General features: G+C 37.5%; 1 protein-coding gene across 1 annotated transcript in view; it reads left to right on the plus strand.

The window, feature by feature from the left end:
• LOC140172806 (engulfment and cell motility protein 1-like) overlaps positions 1–24,511 on the plus strand; it is a 74,422-nt gene that overhangs the window by 30,514 nt on the left and 19,397 nt on the right. Inside the window, exons 8-16 of the mRNA XM_072195933.1 lie at positions 3,298–3,363; positions 5,420–5,498; positions 10,580–10,630; positions 10,964–11,083; positions 12,322–12,432; positions 12,593–12,697; positions 13,149–13,257; positions 20,262–20,398; positions 22,156–22,334. Coding sequence (XP_072052034.1) covers positions 3,298–3,363; positions 5,420–5,498; positions 10,580–10,630; positions 10,964–11,083; positions 12,322–12,432; positions 12,593–12,697; positions 13,149–13,257; positions 20,262–20,398; positions 22,156–22,334 — 957 coding nt within the window. The remainder of the gene's footprint in view (positions 1–3,297; positions 3,364–5,419; positions 5,499–10,579; positions 10,631–10,963; positions 11,084–12,321; positions 12,433–12,592; positions 12,698–13,148; positions 13,258–20,261; positions 20,399–22,155; positions 22,335–24,511) is intronic.

The raw sequence follows: 24,511 nt of genomic DNA on the forward strand, positions 1-24,511 counted from the left end.
GTACAATGAACTTTGTCGTAATTTACAAAAAAAATATATACTTAAAGGAGTATTTATGATCAATCTTTTTTGACATTTTTCAGTAATATCATGAAAAAAGATATTCCCAAAATTTCAGTTTTCCGATTTTATGCTTTGCTGATGGATTATGGTATTACACTGCAAGACAATATTGTAATTTCCTGCAGCAAATTTGTATCTTTGCTAAACGTTAATCTGCAAGAAAAGTACATGAAATGGAGTATTCAGTGATAAAAAATCTCAACTTTTTTGAGAAAAGTCTTTCAAAATGCCCTTTTAATGCAACTTTTCATTTTTAGTGAAGACATGAAGATGTTTCCATATGGAGCGCAAATATTGTACATGCATTTGTTGGTTGAAGCAAATTTAATTAGCATCTTTAAACTTCAGTGTTACAAAGGCTTGCATATGCATTTTGGAACAATTTGTTGCATACAGAACACACCCGGATTGCCGGTCGCATAGCAAAATAATCAGGAGGTACAATATTTTGCCCTCCATGAGTGACATGCAGATATAGCAGAGTCTGTACTCTTTGGTTCTACTTAATTGGATTAACTACAATTCCATATTTTCTGTGTGCATATTGTAAGTTAAACGTTCACTGGAACTACTCTGGATTACCCCCAAGCCTACTCCGAAGTAGTGTACAGTAACGCGGGCCAAAATCTGTGTCCTACTCCTAGTGAGATTTTTACGAGAGGGCACTTTTAGTTCCTGAAATTCCAGTTATGTCAAGGGAGCCCACATGCAGGCCTAAATAAAAAATAAAGTACTCATTTATAAAATTACATTATAAAAATGATCATTGACTTGATTGTTATTTAGGTTTTTAATTTGATTACCTGTTTTTTGTTGTTGTTTTTTTGTTGTTTGAGTAAGCCTGTATTTGTGTTTTTAAAAAAATTTCTTTGGTTATGATACTTGAATGATTGTTCATTTAGTAGGTAACTTTTAGTCATTTACTTTTTATTCATCATACTCGAGATAATCATTGATTACACAAATTCTGAAATTTATAGCCTTTTATCACATTTGGTGTGGCTGTAGCGCTCATTTTTAATCTAGGGGAACCTACCCATAGGAACATACCGGGGTCAACGAACTTTTGTATTACATGTAATTCAATGGAAGCGGCCGTTCAAATATTTAAATTGGTACTATGCAAAAACAAAATAAGCTATAAAGTTCAAACTTGGAGAGATTCTGTTAATTATAAATAGCTTTCATTTGGTCATTACAAAGAACAAAAGTTTAATAGGGGTGTATGCGAAACAGCTTATAGGCTGAGCAGTGCCCTCACATCCTAAATTGGAGCTCCAACTCAAAATAAAAGATACAATTTTGGTAAAAATTGCATAAATTGGTCCAGTGGTCCCCAAACTATGTAAATTATCATTAAAACCATCAAACAATGTAAAAAATTGCTTTAAGGTTATTAATTATTTTAAACTGTTGTGATTTGGTAGTTCACAGCATCTTACGAATGGTAGTGAGCTTTGGCAAAAACTGCATTGCTCAATTCATAGCGAGTGTGTAGAAGAATTAGAATATCACAGATATACTTTTATAGGTGCTGCAGTTCTTGAGTTACGTTGTAAAGAGGTCTGAAACAACAACACTTTTGTAAAACATACACAACTCATTAACAACAATAAATTAAGCAAGTTTGCAAAGTATACGATTTGTAGAATGAACTTTTGCAAAGCATCAAGGTGTTAATTTTCAATAATATATTGATCTAGATAATAAAAATCGATTTTTAGGTTGCTTCGACCAACAATACCTCGTCTACCCTTAATATTCAAAATAGTGTAAAAGAGGGGGATTAAAAACAAATCGCCTTCTACATCGTTTTTTTGGCCCGCACCATCTCATTTTTCAAACAATTTTTTTTTAAAAGGTGTCAATGTGTTCAGGAGGATGAGCCGCTTAAAATAAGACCCTCCCCTAAGCTTTCTGAAACATCACCCCTTTTTTCAGGCTGTTTAGCCTATGCCTATTTTAATAAATAAATTACCAATCATTCAAGTATAGCCTAATAAGCAAATAAAAAGTGTCCTAGAAAAGAAACAAAATACAGCCTACTCAAAACAAATGAAGAAATGAACAAAGTAAAAGTAAACAAAGTAAAAGATGAATAACAACCATAAAAATGAAAATTATTATCATCAATAAAATTTGAAAGACAAGCCCAAATGAATTGAAACATGTAAAATATCAAAACCGTATTGTAAGTAGTCTTAACGTAACATGGTGCAAAATATTATGAAAACAAGCAATTAAGAAGTATAATTGTAAGTAAAGCTAGTTTTTTAATACAATTTAACTGTAATGTTGAATAATCTACTGGTATAGAGGACATTCAAATGTCAATGAGGATGACAGAGTCGTTCTCATTTAAATAACATTCTGTCCTCCATAAGAAAAGGAAAACAATGTCGTTACAAATCTCAAGTTTAGCAAAACTTAAAACATAGAAGAGAACATAAAATAATGATTGAAAATGATTTTAAAAATAAACTGAATAGAAGCTTAACTGTCGTTAAACAAAAGAACTAGTTTCTGCACAGGAAACAAGCACTAAAAAGAAACAAAATGATAGTCCATGCGTCTGATCTGTAACATCAACAAGTGATCCTTCTCTGTGACTGAAAATATTGAAAACGTACTGCAAAACAACTTACATTTTTGTTGTGTGATTCAAACGTTCGCTTTGCTAAAAATAGATAGGTGAGTGCACTAGTGGCCGAATATGCGTTTTGAGTTGCTTTCCACTGGCGGTCAGTGACCCATTTGGCTGCGGTTGTACACTTCTGTGTTACTCTAGGGTTGGCTTGTGGCTGATAGCTATCAGATGTACTTCAGAGTAGCCTTCTTCAGAGTACCTTTGGAGTAGCTCCGATATGGCATATCTAGAAGGTGGCACAGGTGTAGCACCGGAGTTGTCACCTTGACGGACAGGGGATGAAGAAACCGCAAAGAAGCTCTGACATAGTGTATCAACTATGGATTTGCCTAGGATTAGTTTCTTTGAAGTAGCTTCAGAGGAGTTCCATCAAGGTGTAGCTTCTGGGTTACACCAGGTGTAGCCGTGATGAGAATCTGGTAGTGTAGTTAAGCAATAATAGTAATATTTGGAATCAATAACTAATGAGAAAAAATGTGACTGGTGACTGATAGGATTGTGATCATGGAGCAAAATTGTTTTTAATTAGCCATCTCAAAGATAAAAATGTATTTTCATACCAAACGTTTGTTTGTTTTGTTTTATAGTGCATCACTGTATAACACTATTGCAAATGAAATCACATACAACAACCTTGTGCAACATTTAGAAGGGTACGTATATATGCTTTAAAGATACCTTGTGTTATTGGGCTATTCCAGTTGAAATCCATACACCCCTATGGAAGACACGACTTTAATCTTCTACATAGGGGTATGTATCGAGTCCTCCATACTGGTGACCCCACACTCCCTGTGTTGAAGATTAAGGTCACATCTAGGTTGTGTATGGATTTCAACTTGAATAGACCATTTTGGTTTGTGTAGTCTTAAAATGTAGTTTTATAGTTTAAATTGATGTCTTTGATGCTTTGATCTTGTATAAACATGTGAGGCATTAAAGTTGTATTGATAGCCTAGACTACAATCCTGGTGGCAAAAGGTGATTAGGTGTTACAAGCACGTAATCACCAGAGCTAATATGTTATACTTCACATCATCTTTGTACAATGGTTCCAAATGCATATTCAGCTTACACCATCCTGCCCTCCCCCCATTTTTCACTGTTGGGATACTATAATGTAGAAATGATGACGATGTTGTCTAAATGAACATTGCAATAGGGGAGCAGGGAAGAATGTTGTCCAATTAATGCCTTGGTGTGGCAACCTTTTTCACCAGGATTGTACTTGGTACAGTGCATCATTCTTTAAAAGAATCAAGGGTGTCAGACAGGGAGTGCAATACTGTGTACAACTTCAACCCATGCAGTACAAATAGTTTGCCTCCAGCGAGTAGCAGCGCAATGCACATTTCTGAGTCATGTTGAAACACGTTCAAAAGGTCGGGAAAGCCCCAAGAGCTATTTTTAGTTGGTAGGACAGGCGTTGTACGGTAAATCTGTGACGGATTTTACTTTATTTTGATGAATTTTGAAGACCCATTTCATTTAGTATTTTATTTATTTATTTTCAATTGTATTTTTTTTTTTTTTTTCTAGGTCATTTTTGCTTATTTTTTATATTTTTTTCTCAAAAATGCGTTTTCTGCTTTACCTCTGAATTCCGTGATTTTCATGGAATTTCCATAACGCCGGAGAATTCTTAACTTTAGTTTATGGAATGATATGGGGCCGTAGTGGTCAGGGACCACCAGTGAAGTGTGATGAGGCTTCTGTGATCAACATCTAGGCGTTGTACCTGCACGTAGCACACTATAAACCACTGTGATTTTTTTCTTTACTTATGTTATGTTCACTCACACCGCAAATAAGAAACCAATGAGTTTTTATGAATATACAAGAAACATAGATTTTTAGAAAGTACAGGGATTGACATATACACTGTCTGTGTAGTATTACCTTTACAAAGTAAGCTTAGTACAGAGGGTGTTCAATACAACATCACTCATGACAGAGTCATCCTCATTTAAATAAAATTCTGTCTTCCATAAGGTAACACGGGGCAATTCGTATGATAATACAATTATAATGAAAGACAAAGATAAAAACAATTTATCGCATCTGATGTCACTGTCAATTACGATCCTTGATTGGTTAACACAGGTTAATCAGCGCGTAAAAGGAAGACTGATCTATCTGGTGCTGATTGGAGAAAAGGAATAGCAGCAAATGGCGAAAAATTCCGTACTTTTACAAGGCAAAAAGCAGCTTTTCTAGGCATTGTGGACATGGTGCCTTCGGTTAAGAAAGTTTCCTACTATAAAGACCTAACTTTTGAGATGGTTTGCATGTCGAAAGGTGCAAAATCAACAATAAAGCGCCCGGTTATAAATCCGCGTTCAGCAAGTCATCATCACGACACTTGTAAACAAACCGTGCTCAAATTTGATTGACAGATGACGTCAGACGCGATAAATTCTTATAGGTATAAATGGTTGTGGAATCAATCTAGAAACCTGTCTCTTTGCCATCTTCAGCTATCTAGGAACTGTCCTCCAACATGGCTGCCATTTCAATTGTTACACTGTTCCGGTTGGTTTATTGCATACACTCTATAGACAGGGATAATACAGCTTACAGAATGAATTGTTGTATAATACCTCAAGGACATCTTGACAATGGGCTAATTTGGTGTATGCTTACATGAAGTATTGACTGTCTCATCTGTGTTAGTTGAAGACTTAACACTGATGTTTACCTGTTTTATAGGAAATACCCTGGGATTCAACAGAACTGTCTTGCCTTGATGAATGCATTATGTTTGAAAGCACCTGATGATAGGAAAAAGGTAAGTGATGTACACACATTAATTTAGCATCAAAACTTCATATCAGTCATGGGGGAGGGGGTACTCAAGTTTGATTTTGGTAGGGGTATGTCGCTGAGGATTTGAAAATGGACCCATAAATATACCAAATTTTCAAGAAATCTGGACCTATTGATATATCAAATATTGTCTTACTTTTTACCAATTTTTAGATTAAGGCAAAATTGGGCTATTTTTCGAGAAAATTGAAAAAAATTTAAAAAAAGGACCCATTCATATACCAAAATTGGCTTAGAAAAAGGGGTTATATACCAAAAGGCTGAAAATGCTACCCATATTTGTGACACGTCCCTGTATGGTCACTGGGATATCAGTATTAAACAAAAATAAACAGTGGGTTTTTTTTGTGTGTGTGCTTTTCTTGACTATAATATGATATGTTAAGATCATATCATACTAAGTAATGACTAGGAGCATAGCATTTTCGGCAGAGCAACTGACGATTTCTAATTGATGAGTCAAGTCGCAAGCCAGTTGACTTCAAGGCAACTTTGACACTCTGACTCTTGCAGAGTTACCACGCTGCTATCAATTGTTTGATCACTAGCGATTTTTGAATTGCACACTGCCATTTCTGGTATAATTTGCCATTTAATGGGTTGACTTCAACCCCATCATAATACTAATCACGGCGTGTCCGTCTGTCCCTCTGTCTGCACGCTATCGCGTGCGCGGCACGATAATGCGTGCTTGCAGTGCGTATCATGTGCCCGTGGTGCGCTATCGTGAATGGGCTATTATATTACAAATCTGTAAAATGCGTTGAAAGCAGAATTTATTTCTGCGCATTTTGACACCTCGCTTGATACGATAGCCCAGGAAACAAAAAACACCAGTCAATTTAATGTAGTGAGGTCTATGAATGAAAGAAAAGTTTAACCAATTTCTCACAACTTACTTGTTTAGCTGTGGTGGCCTGTGGCCGACATCCATCGACCTTCGGTGCCAACTGATGTTATTGGGAAGTTGGAGGGTCACGTGACCTAGCCCGTTAGGGCTAGAATCACGTGACGCGATGAGCCGGTTGTAGGATCTTGGGAGGTGGTGGTGTCCTCTGTCTTTGTTAAGGTCGCTGTTGGTTCGCCCAAATGTTGATGGCCTCTTTAACTCCTCGCTTGAACCAGTTCTCTTCTTTGTCCAGAACGCGGACCCCCTCCCAGTCAATCTCGTGCTGAAAAGTGGCAGAGTGTTCACCCACTGGCGAGGAGGGTCTGGAGTGTTCATCCAAGCGAGTTTTTAGAGTTCTGGCACTTTCACCCACATAAGTGGATGTGCATTCCTTGCAAGGAACCTGATATACAATCCCGCACTTGTCAAGCTTGTTTGCTTTGTTCTTTGGTGCAACCAGAAGCGATCTTAGAGTGTTCTATGGCTTGACATGAGTGCTGATGCCGTTAGAACGGAATAGTCTTTGCAAGGACTCAGTGATCCCTGCCACATACGGGATAGACACGTTGCCTTTTGACGCAATCATATTGTGCCTAGGAAGCCTGTTTTCATCACAGACACTATTTCTCGTGATCGTGTCCCCAGGACCAGTCCTGATAGCAGCACACTGCCAGTGATATGCGGACTCTGTTCAATTCCTGTTGTTTGTCCTCCTCAGAAGACACAATGGTGTTTGCTCTGTCACTTAAGTGTCCGAATTACGCCCAACTTGTGTTGGAGCGGATGGTGGGAAGAGAAGCTTAAATATTGTTTGGTATGGGTGGGTTTCCGATATACCTGAAAACTTAAGTGGCCGCGATCATCCCGCGAGATCATCGAGTACCGGGATCTTTCCTTCTTCTTCCTTCTCCATGGTGAATTTGATAGCCGGATGTTGTGAGTTGATATAGTTCGTAAAGTGATCAATTTGGTTTTGTTTGATGATCACGATGGTGTCATCCACGTAACGCCTCCAGAACCTGGGTGGTTCAGGGCACAATGACAGTGCTTTGTTCTCAAAATCCTCCATGAAGAGGTTGGCGGTGATTGGAGAAACAGGTGAACCCATGGATGCGCCCTCAAGTTGTTGATAAAACTCACCGTCATACTGGAAATAAGTGGTGGTCAAACAGTAGTAAGCTCATGATCTGATCCACCGACAGTTCAGTACGCTCAGATAATGTGGGGTCATTGCGCAAACGTTCTTTAATGATCAACAGGGATTCATTCACCGGGGTACATGTAAACAACGCGGTAACGTCGTAGCTGACCAACACCTCGTCGCTTTCTAGTTGGAAATCTTTCAACTTGTCAACAAGATCTTTACTGTTCTGGAGGTAGTGTCCCGACTGACCCACTAAGGGCGAGATTATATCTGCGGTGAATCTGGCAACATCGTAAGATATGGAGCCCCTGCACGCAACAATGGGGCGAAGAGGGCAAGTGGTTTTGTGTACTTTAGGAAGCCCATAAAACTTTGGCACCTCTTCACTAGTCGGGTACAACTGTCTGTACTTGATGTATGTAATTGCTCCACTACGTTCCACACCTTGCAATATTTTAATAAGTTTATTCTTGTATTTGGAGGTGGGGTTAGATTTGATTTTCTTATAAGTCTTTTCATCACTCAGGAGCTCAGTAGCCTTGGCTTTGTAGTCACGATTGTTGAGCACAACCACTGCCCTACCCTTATCAGCAGGGACAACCAAGATCTCTTTATTGTCTTTCTTTTTTGATGGCTAATCTTTCCTGCTTAGTGTGTTACTTTTGGGTACCTGAGCCTTACGTAAGAGATCGCTGGCTTTAGATCTAATTTCACTTGCCTGATCGGATTCAAGACCAACACATCTCGCGGCTGATTCAACCGAGGTGATCAACTCATCAACGGGCAGAGAGGCGGGGGTAACAGCGTAATTAAGCCCCCTTTGCAGGAGAGCGAGTTCATTTTCGCTGAGTTGGTAATCTGATTTATTGATCACCCATCTGTCCTTCACCGCTGCTATTTCCTCTGGTGATATATTCCCTTGCGACTCCTTATCCAATTGCTCATGTTGTTGATGTTTATACACAAGATCTGGTTTTACAAATGGCGGCCTCCGCTCGCGTATTGAGGTCTAGATTTGAAAGTTGCACTTACATACAAATTTTTACAATACAAAAACACTCAGATATCATTACACAGATTTCCTTCCATTACACTGAATACAAAATCAATATAATTTACTGCAACTTTCAAATCTTGGGTTACATCGATTTAAATGTACATTGTGACGTCAATATTTAGTCAATTGCTACAAATGAGGTGTCAAGATGTGCAGAAATAAATTCTCCTTCCAACGCATTTTTCAGATTTGTAATACAATTACCCGCTTTTGAATAATGGTCATTATTTAAGGGGGTTAGTTACTTTTTGAGATGTTTATATTGATTGGCTGCAAAGAGGGTTATATCATATATTGAGCCAATCAGGTAAGAATAGTCAGTAGGTCTGTATTGATCACATATCTAACCAATCAGAAACGCTTTAAGAATAGTCAGTAGGTCTGTATTGATCACATATCTAACCAATCAGAAATGCTTTAAGATTAGTCAGTAGGTCTGTATTGATCACATATCTAACCAATCAGAAACGCTTTAAGAATAGTCAGTAGGTCTGTATTGATCACATATCTAACCAATCAGAAATGCTTTAAGATTAGTCAGTAGGTCTGTATTGATCACATATCTAACCAATCAGAGACGCTTTAAGAATAGTCAGTAGGTCTGTATTGATCACATATCTAACCAATCAGAAACGCTTTAAGAATAGTCAGTAGGTCTGTATTGATCACATATCTAACCAATCAGAAACGCTTTAAGAATAGTCAGTAGGTCTGTATTGATCACATATCTAACCAATCAGAAACGCTTTAAGAATAGTCAGTAGGTCTGTATTGATCACATATCTAACCAATCAGAAACGCTTTAAGAATAGTCAGTAGGTCTGTATTGATCACATATCTAACCAATCAGAAACGCTTTAAGAATAGTCAGTAGGTCTGTATTGATCACATATCTAACCAATCAGAAATGCTTTAAGATTAGTCAGTAGGTCTGTATTGATCACATATCTAACCAATCAGAGACGCTTTAAGAATAGTCAGTAGGTCTGTATTGATCACATATCTAACCAATCAGAGACGCTTTAAGAATAGTCAGTAGGTCTGTATTGATCACATATCTAACCAATCAGAAACGCTTTAAGAATAGTCAGTAGGTCTGTATTGATCACATATCTAACCAATCAGAAACGCTTTAAGAATAGTCAGTAGGTCTGTATTGATCACATATCTAACCAATCAGAAACGCTTTAAGAATAGTCAGTAGGTCTGTATTGATCACATATCTAACCAATCAGAAATGCTTTAAGATTAGTCAGTAGGTCTGTATTGATCACATATCTAACCAATCAGAGACGCTTTAAGAATAGTCAGTAGGTCTGTATTGATCACATATCTAACCAATCAGAAACGCTTTAAGAATAGTCAGTAGGTCTGTATTGATCACATATCTAACCAATCAGAAATGCTTTAAGATTAGTCAGTAGGTCTGTATTGATCACATATCTAACCAATCAGAGACGCTTTAAGAATAGTCAGTAGGTCTGTATTGATCACATATCTAACCAATCAGAAACGCTTTAAGAATAGTCAGTAGGTCTGTATTGATCACATATCTAACCAATCAGAAACGCTTTAAGAATAGTCAGTAGGTCTGTATTGATCACATATCTAACCAATCAGAAACGCTTTAAGAATAGTCAGTAGGTCTGTATTGATCACATATCTAACCAATCAGAAACGCTTTAAGAATAGTCAGTAGGTCTGTATTGATCACATATCTAACCAATCAGAAACGCTTTAAGAATAGTCAGTAGGTCTGTATTGATCACATATCTAACCAATCAGAAACGCTTTAAGAATAGTCAGTAGGTCTGTATTGATCACATATCTAACCAATCAGAAACGCTTTAAGAATAGTCAGTAGGTCTGTATTGATCACATATCTAACCAATCAGAAACGCTATCATAGTGACACTGAATTTATATACAGATGGAAACTTCTTTATTTTTCAGAGATTTGAAGATGCATTGGCTTCCAAGGAAATCAGAACCAACATCATGGAGGTAATTATCTATCGTCAGGTCTAGCAAAATGTGTAACTAAGGTCTCAAGACATAATAGATTGTCCTGAAGTACTTTGCCATACAATTTGTATGTTTTTAGTCATCTAAATATAACAGACAAATAACTCAATCTGGAGATATTTTTTTTGATGCTACCATTTTGACAAGATGCATTTTCAGGCCAAGTGGGATCCAGTAAATTGTTGACTTGTGACGTGGTTCTCACTGAAAACATCGCTGTGTCAGCATTTAATTATTCTACATCTTGATAATTTCATTACCATTTATGGTTTACAATACAAGTTTGCTGTTGTTTCTCATCCCTATATATAGAAAGTGGTTCGATCTTCAAACATGGGCACTGAATTGGTCCATCAGTTGTACGTCTTCCAACAACTGACCTTTAACCTCTTGGAAAAAAGGATGATGACACGCATTGAACAAAATAACGAGGTAAGATTATACCCCATAAAAGACTCTTTCTTGGTCAAGATTCTTTTGGTGGCAATTACATAATGAACAGCACAAGTAGTTAAGGCAAGTTGACGGGGTTCCTGAGCGTTCAAGAACATATGCTGCAGGGATTCAAATCCGAGGAGAACCTGAGAACCGTTTCTCCAGAAGGTTCTTGCTGGATTACAACTAGGAGAACCAAAATTGGTTCACATAAGCTTCCAAGTTTCAGATCGCATGTTGTGTTATATTTTACCTTCGATCCTTTACTGCAATGGAAATATGATTTACTTATCTTATTAATCTATAAAAACACCCATTGCCTCCAATTACAGTCTAGGGGGTACAATTTTACAAGAAACATCATCTCATTCGTACCTCGGCGTTGAAATTTCACAAGATCTGAAATGGAACTTACACATAGCTAAAATCACCTCATCCGCAAATAGAACCCTCGGCTTCATTAAAAGAAATCTCCACTCATGCACCAAAGATACGAAAGCAGCTGCTTATTTCACATTAGTAAGACCAATGGTAGAGTATTGCTCAAGCGTATGGGACCCATACACCAGCGAACACATACATGAGATAGGCAAAATTCATAGACGGGCAGCTCGTATGGTGACAAGAGATTATAATAGAGACACAAGTGCATCAGGACTCATACGGGAACTCAAGTGGGAAATGTTGTCATCTAGAAGAAAGATTTCCCGGGTCAATACTCTTCACAAAGCCTTGGGGGGGTCACCTAGCCCTTCCGGTGTCAGACTACCTGCGCCCAGCTAATCACCAGACCAGAAGATTTTCAACAAGCTCATACATCCAAATAGCAACTCGAACTGAAGCGTTCAAAAACTCATATGTGCCCCGCACAATAAAAGACTGGAACAGTTTACCATCCACCATCCAGACCACCAAAGACAATAAACAATTTAAAGAAAGCATCACCGTCTTCTTCAACAAAGAAGACAAACAAACCAGAGACTAACGTACCTACTTGCGCACTCACATCCTTTTAGTTTCCATACGGGACGTTGAAAAGTATCTAAGAGAAGAAGAAGAAAAAACAAAAAATGTTAGAATTTTCTTTTATTTATTTTTTTTTGTTGTAATTTTTTTTTAAATACAGATTAATATCGGCAAGGGAATTTTGTATTGGGACTGATTATTCGGACCAAGTTTAAACGTGTCCCAACTTAGCATACAACATGTATTTTTGTTTCCCTCTTGCTGTACAGAATCATTCCAGTTTAATCATTGACTTGAGAAATGCAGCTTTTGGAACAGATTCGGGACCTAAGAAACCAGGCCAAACCAACGCGATTGAATACCAGAAGCTTGGTTTTGAGGTGAGTTTTGAATACAAATTTCCTTTTTCTTCTATCATTTACATACATGTATATATAGTGCTTTGAATTCTTCTACACAGTGTTAATTTTGAACCCAACCTAAATATGTTGCAGTAGTTCTTGCATACATTAAAAAAAATCAATATTTTCTCCTCAACAGAACACGTCTAATCCCACCTTAGATTTCCAAGAAGTTCCACCTGGTGTTTTAGCTCTTGAAAGCATGCATCATTTTGCACTAAAACAAGACCAGAATTATACCAAGGTAAGAATAAGGTCAAAATATTTCCATGACGAGAAATATGGACTGTTCCATTCAACGAGGCTTTGCCGAGTTTATATTTTACAGATTGAACGAATGAAACATTCAATATTTCTTTTATATAACTCATATATAAGTTCCCTTTCTTCCACTTAATTTATAAATCACCAGGAAAACAAAATAAATTAAAAAACATTTAAATGTATATTTATATTAGAAGCAACACCAGCACCTATATTGGCGAGTCAAGAAACCTCGCGCTATATGCTCGCGCGTCTGTCAGCGTTGCTATGGTAGGTCCGCGTCCGTGCAGTGGAAAAATGACTCGGGGCATAATCATGGTTTTGAGATCACCTTGGGCATATAATTTTAACCATGCCTCTCATAGCAGTCAATATTGGTATATTAGTCTATGGTTACATCTTAATGATTGGTTTTATTTTGTTGTTCACAGCTTGTATTTGAAAACACAACAAGAGCAGATGAACATGAGTGTCCTTTTGCTAGAACCAGTATAGCTCTAACCAAAGTGCTATGTGAAGTATTGAAAGTAGGAGAAGCACGTAAGTACAGTTACTGAATGTACCCTAATCAATATACAGGGTGTATCAAAATGATTGGTACCCGTCAGTTTCCAGTGATAATTGGCAAGACTACCATATCAAAATGCAACCATAGAGGCTATGAGGTACACCATATTTATAGATTAATGTTATGAAAGGTCATATGAAACAAACAAATCTTGGGCGTTTGAAGATAATAATAATAAATAAATAAATACTGAACTTATAACGCGCACAAATTTCCAAGGGATGCGAGGCGCGAGAAGAAGACAGAAGGAAGGGAACATCATATTTGGGGAAGAGATGAGTTTTAAGGAGACTTTTAAAAGTCCCAGTGCTATGGGCCATTCTGATGACTATTGGCAGCTTATTCCAAAGACTGGGGCCAGCCACAGAAAAGGCAGTATCCCCAGCCAGTTTGAAGGTTCTGGGGATAACAAGCGAGTTACCAGCCGATCGGAGATAGTATGAGGACTGGCGGATATGGAGCAATGAAGAGAGGTATTCAGGAGAATCCAGATTGACACATTTGTAAGTGTGGACAAGCGTCATTTAAATTTAATTGTTCAGCCACAGGAAGCCAGTGAAGCTGAGCAAGTAATGGGGATGTGGAAGTGAATCTGGGCTTCTGGAAGATGAGGCGGGCAGATTTGTTCTGGATACCCTGCAGACGTTGAATGTTTTTCTGAGGGATGCCATTAAGGAGGGAAGAACAGTAATCTATCCTAGACAATATAAGGGCACGCACAATGTTATTACACGTGTTGAAGTCAATGAAACGCCTTATCCTGCCAAGATTCCGTAGTTGCCAATTAAGGGACCTACAAAGCTGAGTGACATGGTCGGACATCTTCAAGTCACCATCAAATACAACGCCAAGATTTTTTATTGAGGCGGAGGGTTTGATAACATGCTCATCGAGGTGAAGAGTGTAAAACTTCACCAATTCATAATGAGTAGCAGAGGCGGCAATGAAATATTCAGTTTTTGCCATATTGAGCTTGAGCTTGTTACTCTGAAGCCACACCCTCAACTCATTGATGCAGTTAATGAGTTTAAAGAGGGCACAAACCGCATCACCAGGTATAGCAGGATCAAAGACGCCGAAACAACTGAACATCATCCGCATAAAAATGGAATTGAACATCATGGTGACGAATGATCTGACCCATAGGAATAGTGTAATAACAGAAAGCCTGTGGCCCGAGAACAGACCCTTGGGGTACACCATGTTTGAGAAGAGCAGTCTCGGAAAACTTGCCCTTAACAAAAACCTGACTAGTTCTGTTGGTCAGGTAGGTCTTGAAAAAATTCAAGGCAGTGTCAGTGAGACCAAATTCTTGACTCAACCGCCGCAATAGAATACCATGATCAACTGTATCAAATGCGGCGGTCAAGTCAAGTAACACAACAAAGACAGCTTTCCGCCATCAACAGCTCTCATTATTTGATCGTGAACATGTAGGAGGGCTGTCTCAGTGCTATGACCTGTCCGGTAGGCCGATTGGAGTGGCTCGGACAGGTCATGGCTGTTGACATGGTACGATACCTGAGCAGAGACAGCTTTCTCTATGAGTTTCCCCAAAAGGGCAAGTTAGAGACGGACGGTAATTAGATAACTGTTGATTGTCAAGGGATGGTTTCTTTAACACAGGCGTGATAACAGCTTTTCTTAGGTGAGAAGGAAAAATACCAGTGGTTAAGGATGAATTAACGATCTTCACGAGCACAGGTAGGAGCAAAGTAAGATGTTGTTTTAATAGCCAAGTAGGCATAGGATCAGAGACACTAGTTTTGGATGGACATTTCATTATTAATTGATGAAGATCATCATCAGACAGTGCACGGAAAGTAGAGAGAGAAGGAACAGAGACACTTTGATCAGATCTAACAACAAGGTATTGGCAGCTGCTACAACTGTCAAGATCAACCTTACAAGAACATGAACTCTTACTGTCAACATCTTTACGTATTTTGTCAACTTTGTTCACAAAGAAATTTCCAAAACTATTTGCCAACCTAACAGGATCACTACAATCAGGTAGAGAGCACTGGCTCTTATTAAGTAAAGTATTGACTGTTTTGAACATGTCCTTAGTATTACAGTTCAACAGAGTCTCATTAAAATATAATTTCTTCTCAGTGGCAATGACATCAGCAACCTTCCGCTGAGATGAGATGTACGCCTGGCGGTCAGTGTCACTGCGCGACTTTCTCCAACGCCTTTCACAACGCCGTTTGTACTGCCTGGCATCTTGGACAGACTTGTTGAACCATCTACAACCATGGCCAAAATGTGTTGGGACACTTACGGAAAACGTACACTATATTATGGCCTTATTTCCGTTATTGTTAACGTGATAAAATGGAGGTTTCTTTGGTGACAAGCCTAAAGCCTTTCCTAACACCCCAATCCTCCCCCTTCCCCACCAATCAATGTTGGGTGCCACTAGGCGCGTGTGACCAAAAAAGTAGGATTCAACATTGATCGGGGGGAGTGGGGGGCTTATTTACATTACCCTATCAAACCGTCCCAACACTTATGGCCAGCATTGTCTCTAAGCTACAAAAAATCCAATTTTAAAATGTGTGTTTTGGCCCATATCTCCTCAACCATAGCTTGGATTTTCATCAAATTTTACATGAAAATGAAGAAACTGTTTATTTTTTCACTTATATAAAAACTATTGGATTTTCCTCACGTGATATAACAATACGGTCACTTTTTATATGCAATATCATGTATTTTACAGGGCGTGCTGTACATTATTAGCCTACGTGAACTACGTATTTTGAATAAAATGACGTTTTATTTTGAAAGAGTAGTGATTTAGTCGCCAGAAATACATAATATTTGTTGACAGGAATTGATTGAAGTCTTTTAAAAGAGTGAAAATAAAAAAAAAATAATACTTAAATTAAAAAAAGATAATTTTTAGACTAAATAACAAACTTTAATAATTGTCATCGTTTGCATCAAAAACGTATGTGGTATTTGCAACAAGTATATCGTGTAAATATAATTATAGTCGGCAGGAGTGGGCTTAAATTACGCTTTATGACTGAAATCTATTAAAGCGCTTTCAAAGAAACTTACGTTTGAAAAATAACATAGCACATAAAAAAAGAGTAATTATTATAACATTACACATAATTCCTAAATCAGAATTTCATCTTCAGAAGATAGCAAACATCATTGACTATTCACCTTCATATCCTATTAGACTAGTCGACTTCCTGCTGAGAAATAGAAGTCTTAGGTGCATTTTTTAGTTAAAAACGGTATCTATGTTTTTAAAGTCAATTTGAGTATGCTGAATCCAACAATCATGGATACCATAAATAATTGTAATGTTTTGACATTCTAATTTGCATAAAAACAAAATAACCACCAAAATCATTAAATTAGTATGTAAAACTCTAATTATTTTTTGTGGTCATTTTGTTTGATGCAAATTAGCAGGTCAAAGCATATACATTATTTTTGGTATCCGTGATTCATGGATTCAGCATAGGTCATGCCGATTTTAAGGATGAATACTAGTAAATATAATAGTTCATGATTTAGAGATAAGTTACAACAAAAGGTGAATGATCTTCATGATACAACATTACCTATATAACACAACAAACGCAGTATATAATACTAAGAAGCCACAATAAATGCCCATAATAGTGACATTTTGCATTTTATTTGAAAAAAGGAGTTTGTTCGTCTGCAAAGTAATTTGAAAGAAAATTGTCACGAAATAATTATAACAACAACAAAAATTGGATGGAGTCGAACCCGCGCTGTCTATTGGAGATGACCAGCGCGCTAACCAATTGAGCTATCGGAGACCACTGGTGTTCGTATGGTTTTGTTTATTGACAAGTGTCAAATTAATCATGATATTTAAATTGACAATATTGTGCTAAATAAGTTGAATTTCTGAAATGATCATATCGGTAATCCATATTGTTGTGAAAATATTGTGTCGATTTGTAAAACATAACGCCATGAATCCACGATATACCACCGTATTCTTAGAATAAAAGCAATTGACTATGATCAGACTTTATAGCAATGGTTTATCGATGGGATGCATTCATGTGTGTATGGTCATGATGGTGTTTCGTTGGTTTACCGTCGCATCCTTAATACAAAGTCCATACAATATATTTAAATTTCATGATTAGTCTTACTTTAGGAACGAGACTGAATGCGGACATGCTTGAGTTCATGTCACGGTATGTACTATAATAAAAGAGAATCACTACTATCTCTTGATTCAGTTTACGAGTCACTTGAACATGTTAGCTCAGTTGATAAGTTGTCTGTCTTGTACTCAAAAAGTCCGAGTTCAATTCCTAACTATTTAATTTTTTTTTTTTTTTGCTTTCTTTTTAAAATAAATAATTTCTCATATCACTGAATTTCTGTTGAAATGAAAATGTGTAGGATTTTTTTTCATAAATAAGATCACAAATAAAAGCAGAGCATCAACTGAGCTAACACACTGTACTTGTTCATCCATTATTGTATGTAGTCTAAATTAATGCTAATAAGTTGATTTGCTCCGTTACTTCAATTGAGGTAGACAGCATTAAATTGGAAAAACAAGTGTGCATGGGTTCGATTCCTTTATTTGTTTTTGATCACGAGATGTTGTGATAACTTTTATTTTCTTCTATAACTTTAATATAAGATTTTAATTGGTGGAAACAATAATTTGTCATTTTAAAACCTAACTTTTGACAGTTAAAGTGACGAATAGTGAACTTCAACATGGCCAAAAATATGGCTTTAAGACTTTTTAAGTGACCAGTCCCTAAATTTAAAATGTAGCCATTTATATTTTTTGTGGTCAAGCATAATTATAGGATCTCTTACTGCTCCAAATTTGGTGTCAATATCATAATTACTTTTTTGAGTTATAAGCAAAAAACTGAAATTAGATGATTTTTTTCAACTTTTCAAATACAACCATGGCCAAAATGTGTTGGGACACTTACGGAAAACGTACACTATATTATGGCCTTATTTCCGTTATTGTTAACGTGATAAAATGGAGGTTTCTTTGGTGACAAGCCTAAAGCCTTTCCTAACACCCCAATCCTCCCCCTTCCCCACCAATCAATGTTGGGTGCCACTAGGCGCGTGTGACCAAAAAAGTAGGATTCAACATTGATCGGGGGGAGTGGGGGGCTTATTTACATTACCCTATCAAACCGTCCCAACACTTATGGCCAGCATTGTAGGTTGACTACGAACAGAACGTGTCCTACATGTAATTGGTGCATGAGAGTCAAGGACATCTTGGCAACCAGTATTATAGGCATACACCAGAGAGTCTAAATCATCATACTCCGAAGCAATGATAGAATCCATCTTAGCTGAAAGATCATCAGAGAACAACTTTATGTCCATATCGCGAAAGTTCCTGAATGAATATGATATTTTGTGAGCGGTGAGTTTTGGAAGGTCAACAGTAGCAGCGATCAAATAATGGTCAGAAACATGAAGAGGGTAGTTGGTGCACGCCTCAACAGTGATATCCTCTTTTCTGACAATTATCAGGTCCAATGTGTTTCCAGATTTATGTGTGGGACCACGGACGACCTGGTGAAAGTTCGCAGATGTCAGAACTTCCAAAAGGATTTAACTTCAGGCAACCAAGGTTTGTTCACGTGTATATTGAAGTCTCCAGCTACAATAGACCTTCCAGGCAGAAGGTCAACAGTACCTAAAAATTCTTCAAATTCACTAAGAAAGTCACCCTTACTGTTTGATGGTGACCTGTAAATAATGACCAGATTGACGTCATTGGAACGAATGAGAGCATGCTCAAAAGATGATGAAGCAGGAAGAAGATCGTCACAGTGCAGAAGTTTATATTGCTTTTTATGAACAACCGCAATTCCTCCACCACGCGAACCTCTAGAGCAGTTCAATCCATTGTACCCTGGAGGACACATTTCACCCAACTTAACCTCATCATCAGGTTTCATCCAGCTCTCAGTCACAATCATTATGTCAAAGTCATGCTCAATGATGTTTTCACAAAGAATATCTGTTTTACTAGTTATCGACTGTGCATTCCACACACCAAGGCTCATGTCATTGTGCAATCGAGGAGACAAGGTATTCGAATTACATGCAACACCACTAGGTAGTGAAGGTATATCAGTCTTCACACTCTTTCCAGCTCGTGTACCCCTTCTTGTAGGTGGTTTGGACCGTAATCCAAGCTCCATAACAGTACTCCAAACATCTGTGGGAAGTTTGCAGCTATGACACATAAGTTCAATTAATTGGGACCTTGTATAGCACACCATGTTGAGATTGTATTGTAGTTGATAGTCAATACAATATTGATTAGTATCCCACTTGAGTATACCTGGCCAAGCCAAGCCAAGCCAAGCCAAGGCCAGTAAACCAGTCAATCTTAGCAGGGATTTACTGCCTAGAGAAATAGGTACAACAGCCATCAGTTTTCAGTTCCACGGCACAAAAAACAATGATGAAATTCCCCAATTTGATGACAAATTATGCAATCCAATGTCAACTGTGACGATCACAAATGTCCATAGCAGACAGCTACAGCAAAATAAATCACAGAAGTAGACTGGAGATGCAAAAAATTTAATGATGTTTCAAGAGAAATGTTGAAAGGTGTGCTGCCAGTATGGCGCTCAAGATCCATGTTGCATATTGAAGAAGCATGTGGCTTGTCAATAAACACCAAAAACTGATGGGTACCAATCATTTTGATACACCCTGTAGCTCTAATCAAAGTAAAATTTGATGACAATTTGAAAATGAAAATAGACTCAAGTTGATAACTTTGCAACCAAGTATGCCAGGGAATTTTAAGTAAGCTTAGGTACTGACTAGTTTTCGAGTTGAGCGGTTTCAGTGGATCAAATCAAATGTGAAATTGTTACATAAAACACAGGCATGTCATGCATATAACATTTCATGACACAGTCATCCCTAATTTATGATTCCTTCATTTTTTCAGCTTCAGAAACAGGTGAGGAATATCACCCTATGTTCTTCTCCTGTGACAAAGCATTTGAGGAGTTCTTTTGCCAGTGCATAAAACTCTTCAATAAAACCTGGAAAGAAATGAGAGCAACACTAGAGGACTTTCCAAAGGTAAGCTTAATTTGGAAAGCTTTATTTGTGTGTTTACTTTATTTCAAAACATGTATTCAATGTTTTTTACAAACAAATGTTTGCTTTAATTTTGTCAATAAAAGGAATATTCATAGTAAAAGTAGACCTCACCCCTTGAAAGTTAGACTACTCATGACCCCCAAATGATAGAATTTGGGTGACACAATTTTGATGCGATCAAGCAAAATGAGTCGGAAGTCGGGAATATTGATTTTGAGATACAATCAATAATAGTATTCAACTTCTTTTGTATTTTCTTGTTCTGATCAACACTAAAATAGCCATATATCCGGAACTGTAAGTCTAATTATGATGGGGTTTTCAGTGAAATAAAGCTCTGAGAATGGCTCATATAATGAGATTGAAAACTCAATTTTGATTTTGATCGACATCAGACTCGTTTTGCTTGATCACATCACAATTGAGAGTTTATACCGACCACCCGGAAGTCATGTACTGTTTTAACTATGGGCCACCGTGTTACACACATTTGCTTCTATAATCTGATATACCCCTGAACATTTTTACTCACAAAACTTGCAATAAGAATGTTTGCATGATGGGCCTCAATCATTAAAAATGGAGATGAATCACCAAAATAATCTGATTCCAAATTCTGATTTAGAATTTACAATATCCAGCAGGTAGTTTGGATACTAGAAGCAACTATCACTGGGACCCATAAAATACATACTTTTAGGTGGTGGAATGAGGCTTTCACCATCTAAAAGAGACACATCTCACACCTAACATTTTATTGGATTTTTGAGAAAGCTAGGACCTTTTTTCTGATCCTAAAATCTAAAGCTTGATGGGAGTAAAGTAACCACAAACTACCAAGTTTTTGTTCTACCGTTGAAATAACAAATATTTCAGGCCTAAAATTTCACAGGGATTATGAGTTGCTCCTGATAGCAAATCTCCATTTTGATTGGTAAAGTGGGCAGCGGGGGTTAAAGCTGTCAATCAGGTCAGACTTTAATGAATATTCTTATTTTATGCCTGGAAAGTTTGAGGCACTGAACTATGGATTAAAAATCCTTGTTGTAAACATATTAGAAAATATTAAATGGCACAGACTATCAAAATTTTGATTTGATTGGATTTGTTCGGGTTTTGACAACCCTGGATTACCCAAGAAAGCCTCTATTGAAGCTTATTCCCATTGAGGTCCATTTGAACACCGGGACGGGTTGGGAACAGTCAGGGGTTAACACCCTACTCTTTTCGAAAACTGGCTGCGAGATACATGTACAGGTACGGCTCTCTGCACACGGGACCGACAGCTTAACGTCCCCTCCGAAGGATGGAGTACTTTCATGATTCATTTACCCAATTCTAAATGAACCATGGGGAGAGCGAAAGTCTGAATTTAATCTACAGATGTTGCCAATTAATTTCAGACTTTTTTTCCAAGTCAATATCCCAGCATATCACCATCGCCGGGAATCGAACCCGGGACCTCATGCACTAAAGGCAAGTACCCTAACCATTGCGCCGTGCTCTCACCTCATGATTGGTACCCATCGACTTCCAGTGATTATGAAAATGCAACATGAAACTATGAATCCTGAGCATTTCAAGAGGGACCAATGTTGCATATTGAAGAAGCGGGCTTGTCAATCAACACCAAAAACTGATGGGTACCAATCATTTATATATAGCCCGTATTCTTTCACTAAACTGCTGTAGATATATTTTTACTGAAACATTTTGTCTTTTCTATCTTTGCACAGGTAATGGGAGTGGTTAGAGAACAAATAGAACGAACCATGAAAGGTAGACCGAATAGACCATCATCAATGGACCAATTCTGGACGCAACTACAACAGCTCAATTATGATGTAATCCTGAATTTGAGAGAGAAGGAGAGGTCGGATAAGGAGGAACTCAACTCAAAGGCCCCACCTGTTGTGTAAGTCTCAATTTTGTGATGTGATTAACCATATGGGCATTACCTGCCAAATTATCATCCTCTAAGAACTATCGTGATTGGTTACAAGGAGGGCTATATCATACATTGAGCCAATTAGAGATATGGTAAGACTCATCAGTGGGGCTGGAGGGGATGAAACTTATAATTACTGAGAGATCTAAAAGCTCTATTTTGATTTGGGGATTCAATCATGTTTCACCGTTGTTCATCACCGATTAACAACGATACGTCCATGTCGTCTGCATGGTTTACTTCGCAGCGAAGTAAAACACGCAGATGCACTGGACGCGAGTTGTTAATTGCTGATGAATAACGGTGAAACATGATTGAATTCCTTTCAACAACGAAAACAAGCTAATTCACATGATTCTTTCATTCGGAATGTCCGTTTGTCATTGCCACTCAACCTTACAAGAAGATCTGTGATTTCTCTGTTGATATCGGCAATAAAACTGCTACCTCCAACATAAGAGAGTGTTTACGTTCAAGGCATGACAAACCTTTCGTTCGCGTATACGCTACAAGGACTCCAATAGTGTTGTTATGGTAGATGGAAGTATCTCGGAGCCTTTCCAAGTAACAACTGGAGTGCTTCAGGATGATGTGTTGGCACCATTCCTGTTCATTATCCTGGTAGACTACCTTCTGAAGAAATCAACTTCTGGAATTTATGCTGGAATTGTTACCTACCCACTTCGGTCAAGCAGGTATCCTGCTAGGATGCTGAATGACTTGGATTTTGCTAATGATATTGCTCTGATGGAATCTTCTATAGCCCGTGCCCAGTCTCAGCTTACTAGGACTGCAGCAGCAGATCTAGGCTTTGTCATCAGTGCACCGAAGACAGAATATGTGTACATCCATATCAAAACGATATGCACTTGTCGGCTGCTACGTGTTTCTCTTTTTAACTTGAATATCAAAAAGACTAAATTTATGATATTTGGTACATGGCATGTTCTATCTAAATTTGATGATATTAAGTTAAGTTATTGTGATCAAACCATTGAAAAGGTTGACCAGTTTAAATACCTTGGTGTTATATTTGATTCAATCTTAACATGGTCTAACCATATCAATTATGTTTCTAAAAATATTTCTAAAAGATGTGGTGTCATAAATCGTATTAAGTATTATCTTCCAGAGTCAACTCTGACCATGCTGGCAAATGCTCTCGCTACTACCCCATTTTGATTATTGCAGCCCTGTATGGTCAAATTGTTCTGGAGAACTTGCAAACTCTCTCCAAATCCTCCAGAACAGACTTGCAAGAATTATTTTGTCAGCTGATATTAGAACACCAACAGATGAAATGATGGATAAGTTAAATTGGATTAAGCTTGACAAAAGGTGGTACAATCATTTGTTAGTTATTGTTTTAAAATGTATAAAGATCAAGCGCCTTCATACTTATCATCTAACTTTACATTTACACATTCTGTACATAATGTTGCAACCAGAGGCCAAATTTCAAATATGCTTTATCAACCAAAATGGAGCTCTAACTCTGGTAAACGTACTTTTAATGTTAGAGCTGTTAAAATATGGAATGATCTTCCATCTAACATTCGTAGTAACTATAATACAATGAGTCTCTCCATGCTTAAGAATGCTACATTGTGCACCTCAACCAAGATAATTTAATTCATAATGTACTCAAAATTATTTCATATTCAACTATGTATATTTTTCCTCATGTACATGTACTACTATAAATATTATTTAAGTTGTATTTTAATTTGTAAATGTACGGCTCTTGCAGGGCCCCCAGGAAGATCAGTGTTTTCATTGATGGGATTACCCTGCTTAAAGAAAGTATAAATAATAATAATTAACTAATAGCTAGGAATAAATACCAGACTCATCTCAAGTGAAGGTCACTTCAATTCATCCCAAGTCACACAGTTTAGGAATACAGAGAACTGTACTCCTTAACCATGTGACTTCAGGGATGATTTGAAGTGACCTCCACTTGAGATGAGTCTGGTATTTATTCCTAGCTATTCTGTGAAATGAGATACATGTAGCAGCAGACAAGTGCATCGTTTTAATATGGATGTACACATATACGACTGCAAACTGTAACGCCCAACCAGCACTTGAAGTCTATGGTAGTACCATCAAGTCACAGATTTCAAGTACTTGGGTTCCAAGAT

Source organism: Amphiura filiformis, chromosome 16 (assembly GCF_039555335.1).
Source record: "Amphiura filiformis chromosome 16, Afil_fr2py, whole genome shotgun sequence".
NCBI classification, from domain to species: domain Eukaryota; kingdom Metazoa; phylum Echinodermata; class Ophiuroidea; order Amphilepidida; family Amphiuridae; genus Amphiura; species Amphiura filiformis.